The following is a 7,329-nucleotide window of genomic DNA, read 5'->3' on the forward strand; positions in this document are numbered from 1 at the left end:
CTCCGTGTTTTTACCCGTGTGTTTAGGTCTTATAATTTCCCAGTTTAATTGTGTATTATTTTCCATTCAGCAAATAACGCCCACCAAGTCCCGTCTCTGTGAGTCTGCATTTGGGTCCTCTCCTGCCTGCACGCAGCTGAATTATAACACCCATTCATCAGGGTCAAGAAAAGAGCAACACAGAGAGACCACGAACAATACACAACTGCAATACAGACAAAAATTAATGACATGACATAGTGGCATATAAATGTATCTAGACTGAAAAGAGTTGAGCAGAGAAAAATTATGCTCAACACATCATGGGAAGTCACCAACAGCCTGAGCTTTGGCAGCAAAACTAAATGTTACTACAGGGTTACCTGTCATGTCTGCATGTTTTAATCCCAACCTTAATCGAAAAGAGACAGCTGTATGGTTAAAATCAGGGTTAAATATCATTGGATTTAGTTGAACAATAAAACAAACACTTTCTTGTAAGAGTCCCCGATCAGCTGATCTACGGTGGAGAGAAAAACATATTGACTTGAACTCACTGTTTTAGCCACTTACAAAAAAGTAACCAGTTTATAATTTCTGTGGTAGGTTTATTGTAAAAGTAAATGATAAAATGTCAACAAACTATTCAGAAATAAAGATGTAAGACAAATTAATGTTCATTTTAGTAAGGTAAATAATTATTTTATCTCCTACTGACTAGCACAAACAAAAGTAAACTGTTCAACAAAAGTTTAATTGGCAACAACTTAAGCATTAACGGCCAACACTGACAGTTAATTGCACCCGTTTTTTGAATAGCACCTGGGACTTCTGACCTGTCTACATCTTGAATCTTGCAAGAACAAAAAGCCATCTAAGAACATCGGCAAGAAGATTGATGATCTTCACAAAGTTTGAATGTCTAAAAAAAACTATCAATAGTGAAAAAAAGAAGAATCATGGTGAAAAAAAACCCCAAACTATCACAGCAGTTGGTCTGATTGATCAAAAATGGAACAAAGATTATACCAAGAATATTTGTAACACGTTGTGCTGTGATGGTTTGAAATCCTGGAGTGACAACAAAGCACCCCTGCTCAAGAGGGCCCATGTGGTAGATGAGATCAAAATTGAGCAATTTTTGCATCAATTCACTTGTTGCATTTGCTGAAGATGACACAGAGAATACTATCCCAAACATGGAGCTGGAAACTTTAGGCTTTGGGAATGTGTTTATGCCAAGAGTACAGGATGACTGCATGGCACTAATCACTCAGCCAAGGACTGAAAGTGACTCATGAATAGGTCTTCCAGCAAGACAATAACCCAAATCATACAGCCAAGGCAACAAAGGAAGAAGCACAGTAACATCATGGAGCACCTTAACCAGTGTCTGGATCTTAATCCGACAGAAAACCTATAGAGAGAAATGAAGCTCTGTGTTTCCCAAGCAACAACCTTTAAACCTTCAGGATTATGAGAAGATCTGCAAAGAGGAGAGGTAGAAAATCCTTGCCAAGATGTATGCAAACCTTGGGACAAACTGCATGAAGTATTTACCAAGAACGGTTACTCCACCAACTCTAAAGTCCAATTTTAAATTGCAGTGTCAAAAATGGCTTACATAATCATGTTTTCTTTGTTTTAGCATTCTTAGTATATTTGAAAGACTGATTTCAGATATTTTAACACAAACTAAGACCATATTTTTAGATTATTGCTTTTTACAGATATATAGATACATGTAGTTTAGTTGAAGTTTAGTTTTACCTTTAACTCTATTAAGTTCTTCTCATTATTTTTTCCTAGCTGGGGATATGATGGAGGTGTTGTACCAGCTTGATATGATAATGCTTGGTTTTATTCTTTTCTCTGCCACACTATCCTCAACACTTACAAAATAAAATAATAATAACAAAACCAGATCCTTGAAAAATGAAACAGAACCACGAGTAAGTTTAAATACTTTTATTGTTGTTTCACCTCATTGGGGGCTTAGATTACAACACAAGAGAACCAGGTGATACTAAGTCAGTATAAAAATAAATTAAGGCAAAAATAATACAAAATTCCCTTTCGTGAGACCTGAGCTAACATAGACTCTGCCATATAATTCGATATGACAATGACAGTAGGATGTGCATTCACAATAAGTTATTATTAAATAGAAGACAATAGGACAATACATTGGAACGACAGAACAAAAAATATTGCTGCTACAAATGAAGATGAAGATGCTTGGAAATGTAACATTTCCAGCTCAGTTCAGCAGTCTTTACTGATATTATCTCGCTGAGATAGTTCTAATGAGCATAGTCAGGAATGTTTATCTTTACTATTTCTACAGTTTCATGATTTGCATTCTCCATGATTTGGATGGATTTCTTGTAATGAACAGCCCAAGCAAATTATAGAATGTCACAGTGGTAAAAACCAAATGCTGTAAGGAGAATTGCTTATTTTCATAAAGGACATTAAGGCTTTACCATAAATTAAGACTACATTAAAGAGATAATCTAGCTACTCATACTCTGTTCTATAATTTTAAGATGCTGTTTCCCAGTTACTATATTTCATTTCCAGAATGTCTTACATGTCATTCTATTATTGCCAACACTGTAGTCTAGAATTACAGATAAACAGTCTGGAGAATTAACCCTACAATTGTTTACAGCTGCTAACATGTGGCTATTTCCTCTTCACATTTGCTTCACCCTCTGCTGCAGGAGAGCCAGTTGATGTGCTACCTCATTGGGCAGGTCGGCGTTCACCTGTGTGGTGAAGTATTTCCTGATCTCATCCACCTCCCTCTGCCAGAATTCCTGATCCAGGGAGAACAGCTCATCCAGGTCCACATGTCCCTGAAGGCCCTGGAGATTTAGGGAGTCTCTACAAGGCAGGTAGCCCACTGCTGATGGCATGGCGCCCGCCTCGCCATTCACCCGTCTGAACATCCAGTCCAGAATGCGGATATTTTCACCAAACCCGGGCCAAAGGAAGCCGGCAGTGGGGCTCTTGCGGAACCAGTTGACATGGAAGATCTTAGGAAGCTTGGCACCGGAGCGATCAGCCATGCTCAGCCAGTGAGAGAGATACTGGCCAAAGTTGTAGCCAAAGAAGGGGCGCATAGCGAAGGGGTCATGCATTATTACTTTGCCTGGAAGAAAAAGTAATTAGAGATTGGTCAGTACACTGTATGTTAAAGCCTGTGACATTAATGTGTTATTTGTTGTCATTCAAGAATTCTGAAAATGTTTTTTTAGCAGAATTTCAGATTAAATTGTCGCTAGTGTAAAACAATTTATAGAATATTAGGTAAAAGTCAAAATTATCATCTAAGAAACTCCTTAAGCATCCACTGATTGTCTTTCATGCCAAAAAAGGACACTATCATATACTGACCTTTGTGTTCGGCTGCAGCAGTGGCCTCTGACCTCATGGCAGCGCCAACAAACACACCATGCTGCCAGTCAAAAGCTTCATACACAAGGGGAACACCTGAAAATAAGCAGATTGATTATCCAGTTATTTTCTGAGAAGTATTTATGTCTTATTTTTCTCTCATGCATTCAATCAAAGGGCAACTGGTGTATTCATTTCCATCTTTTGTAGTCTCTTCTCACCTTCTGGTCTACGCCCACCAAAAATGATGGCCTCTATTGGCACTCCCTCTGGAGACTCCCACTGTGGGTCAATAATGGGACACTGTCTTGCCGGAGTGCAAAAACGAGAGTTGGGATGAGCACAGGGTTCGCCTAAGAAGAAGAAGAAGAAAGAAGAAAGAAAATAAGAACTTTTTACTTTTATGACACTCGCACACTTCTTCTCAGTTTTAAAGTATATGATCTTTCTGTTATTTATCCCTATTTTTTATAATATAATCTTGTACTCTGAAATTTTTGGGGTCTAAAAATTAAAGATTAAAAGCTTTTTTTCTTGTTACAAGACATTTGAAAATTGCTTTCGTTACACTTCTGTTTCCACCTTAAATACTGATTTTAAATGTTTGACATCTTGTAGTCTTGCTTCTTTTTCTTCTTTTGTGAGCTGTTTCTTAAAATCAAAGAGCTGCTTACCATCTTCTGAGCGCCAAGGTTTGTTCTTCCAGGATGTGATGGTAACTCCCTCAGGCAGTGACTGGTCCATTCCCTCCCAGTACACACCGCCGTCGCTTGTCTCTGCAACATTTGTGAATATGGTGTTCTTGATGATTGTTGCCATTGCATTGGGGTTGGTCTTGGCTGAGGTGCCGGGTGCAACGCCAAAAAAGCCATTCTCTGGGTTGATGGCTCTGAGGTTTCCTAGAACCAGGGTGAACACACAAATTAGCAATGTTAAAGTCCGCTGTACTGGATTAATGATATTTTTGACATTTGTACATCCTTGAAGACCTTTAAAAAAACGTCCTTCCTTTACCTTGGTCATCAAACTTCATCCATGCAATGTCATCTCCCACACATTCGACCTTCCAACCAGGCAGCGTGGGGCAGAGCATGGCCAGGTTTGTTTTTCCACAGGCGCTGGGGAAGGCTGCTGCCATGTACTTCTTCTCTCCAGCAGGGTTGGTGATGCCCAGGATCTGAACACATGAAATATTTGAAATATTTGGTTTGGTGAAAATGAACAGCATGTGGATAAATCCAAGTTTAAGTGACAGTCTCTTCATTTCTTACCAGCATATGTTCAGCCAGCCAGCCTTCCTCTTTAGCGATGCGTGAGGCAATGCGAAGGGCGAAACACTTCTTTCCCAGCAGGGAGTTTCCTCCGTAACCACTTCCAAATGAGATAATTTGTCGGCGGTCTGGGATGTGAGCGACTAGTGTCAGCTCAGGGTTGCAGGGCCAGTTATTCACCAGAGGCTCTGAAAGACAAATTAGTACATTTGTTCATTTCAGTGGTCTATTAGTAGTTTTGTGGCAAAAGCGCTATTGTGTAACTAAAATATAAGTGAAAATATCATTGAGCAACAGTAATCAGAGTAGTAACTGATTCATACTCATAGTACAACAGTAGCATTATGCAGTAGTTCTTTAGTATCTGTTTTTTTCCCCCCGTATAGCTGCAGGAGAATGAGTTGATCAGTTTTTGACGTACTTTTGAGTGGCAGAGGACAGCCGACAGAGTGCAGGCAGCGGACGAATTCTCCAGTCCCCAGGGCGGTCAGAACAGCTTTCCCCATACGAGTCATCACCCTCATACTGGCCACCACGTAGGGAGAGTCTGTCAGCTGTACTCCAATCTTAGAGAGAGGGGAACCTACTGGACCCATGCTGAAAGGAATCACGTACATGGTCCTACCTGAGGATAGAAACAGACAGCGATGTTCTTATTATTATGTTATTTCAATATTATTTTAGGGTTTTTGATATTTGAGACATTCACAGGTGACAGACAGTCAGGAAAAGAAGAAAATTTGCCTCCAGCTCATTTAAACACTTTAAAGGCATTGTAACTTGTAAAAATATTCTCCAAAGAAGAAAGAAGAAACACTTTTCTTCTTTCTAAAAAGTACCTGCTGCACTGTGGATATACTTGTCTAGATTCTCAATAGGGTCCCAGAAAGGGGAAAAAATGTATTCATTTAGTCAGTGTACTATTGATGAGTGAAAACTTTTGATTTTAGATTCAAGTTCTCAAGTTTTTCTAGTCCTATATTTGAGTCATCCTTTCTACTAAGAACTGATAGCAGTTATGAAACACGTTCGTCTCTGGTACCTCTCATGCAGCCGGGGAACCGCTGAGCCATGGCTTTGTCGAACTCTTCTGGGGACATCCAGCGGCCCAGCTGGCTGATTCCACCTCCTTGTGGAGTGGGCACTGTGTCCTTCTGTTCCTGGGTAACAATAACTGTCTTACTCTCCACACGAGCCACATCCCTCGGGTCAGTTCTGGCCAACCAGCTGCAGGAAGAGGAAGAAGAAAAGGAAGTGCAAAAATATTGAAAACTTTAGGGCTTTTGTTTTAAATTTTCAATTTGTTGTACTTTACTTTAAAGTAGGCAACGGTTTTAAAATCTCCTAAAGCAGCCACAAATCATTATTAATAATCAATATGTCTTCTTGATATCAGCTGGTAAAAAGGAATGGTGTGACTGAGCTACCTAGACCTACTGGTTTGTCAAGAAGTAGAAATTTTCCAGGTATGTTTTATATTTAAACAGCTGCTGACGACAGAATGATGTGTGTTGTCATTATCAACAGCAACAACCCTGGGCATCTGCCAGCTGCACCAAAGCACCACTGTCCCAGCTAAAAAAACAACCCAAGCTATATTCAAGAAATTTAAAGCTATCATTAGAAATAATTTCTTCTGTTTTTCAATTTAAAACCCTCACTCACATAAAAAAAATAACTAACTAAATAACTAAATAAGTCTCTTAAAAAAGAAAGCCTTCCATAAACCACTGAATGTAACAAACATACCAGTTCTCATATTTGGTGAGCTTCTTGATCATCCCCTGTTCCTCCAGCTGGGTCAGGATGGCAAGGTTCTCCTCGTCTGAGCCATCGCAGATGTGAATGGAGTCTGGCTGGCACAGGGTCACATTGGTCTCCAAAAACTCCCTTACAGCTGGACTGAGGGCACTGAGATCACCCTGCAGGATCCTGGGACCACTCTGGTTCTGGGACGGGATCTGAGGAGGCATGGTGAAGGTTCTGGAGAGAGCGTGAGCCGATAGACTGAGGAAAAAAAGGTGACAGGAAGTCTGGAAAGAAAGATTTAAGTGGCGGGTTGAAAAGGAAAGGGGAAAAAAGGAAGACGGAAAAAGAATGTTGGAATTGGATAACATGGGTTAGGAGAAAGTTTGCAGGAAGGTGACAAGGAAGAGGAAAAATATAAAAGGAGGATGAAGTTTCAGAAATAAAGACAAAAATGAGGACAGACCAAGAAGAATGAAAAAAAAGAATGAAGCAGAAAAATGGTCAAAGTTGAGTAAAATTTGGGGTAAAAAGAGAGACATGGGGAAAAAAAGAATAAAATAAGTCAGTTTTGTGCATACACATTCTCCAAAAAAAAAGTGCTCTGCTGCTGCAACATCAAGAAATCAAACTCTGGGTGATGCAACAGCATCCCTGTGCAGATACCTCTCATTCTGCACTGATCCTCACATTACTTTGCCTCATATTATTTTACCCTCCTCACTTTAAACATGAGCCCCACTGAAAAGAAAGAGCAGTAGGTTACCTTCAGTAGTTTGCCTGGAGTGCAGAGCCTTTAGCTTGGTCTCATCTGCTGAGGTGTCCCTGGTGCCTGTTTGCAGGACAGTTGAGGACTGTTTCTCCTTCTTGGTCAATTGTATCTCCTATGGAGAGCTTTGTCCTTTATATACCCTGGGGTGTCTCGCAAGAC

General features: G+C 40.0%; 1 protein-coding gene across 1 annotated transcript; it reads right to left on the reverse strand.

The window, feature by feature from the left end:
* Positions 1 to 1,932: 1,932 nt before the first annotated feature.
* On the reverse strand, positions 1,933 to 7,310 carry pck1 (phosphoenolpyruvate carboxykinase 1 (soluble)). The gene is made up of 10 exons (XM_003448375.4): positions 7,165 to 7,310; positions 6,402 to 6,685; positions 5,695 to 5,879; positions 5,074 to 5,277; positions 4,653 to 4,840; positions 4,396 to 4,558; positions 4,056 to 4,280; positions 3,603 to 3,734; positions 3,382 to 3,477; positions 1,933 to 3,136 (listed from the first exon to the last, which is right to left on the reverse strand). The coding sequence occupies exons 2-10, from the start codon at positions 6,623 to 6,625 to the stop codon at positions 2,679 to 2,681; spliced, it is 1,875 nt and encodes a 624-aa protein (XP_003448423.1). The 5' UTR covers positions 6,626 to 6,685; positions 7,165 to 7,310; the 3' UTR covers positions 1,933 to 2,678.
* Positions 7,311 to 7,329: the final 19 nt, after the last annotated feature.

Source organism: Oreochromis niloticus, linkage group LG5 (genome assembly GCF_001858045.2).
Source record: "Oreochromis niloticus isolate F11D_XX linkage group LG5, O_niloticus_UMD_NMBU, whole genome shotgun sequence".
NCBI lineage: Eukaryota > Metazoa > Chordata > Actinopteri > Cichliformes > Cichlidae > Oreochromis > Oreochromis niloticus.

What these genes read in the sequence shown, in the direction of transcription:
- pck1 (XM_003448375.4), bottom strand. Translation starts at nt 6,625, where the DNA reads ATGCCTCCTCAGATCCCGTCCCAGAACCAGAGTGGTCCCAGGATCCTG. An exon ending in TGGTGGGCGTAGACCAGAAG is followed by an intron (nt 3,478 to 3,602) that starts GTGAGAAGAGAC and finishes GCTTATTTTCAG; the next exon opens with GTGTTCCCCTTGTGTATGAA. An exon ending in TGCTGCAGCCGAACACAAAG is followed by an intron (nt 3,137 to 3,381) that starts GTCAGTATATGA and finishes TTTTTCTTCCAG; the next exon opens with GCAAAGTAATAATGCATGAC.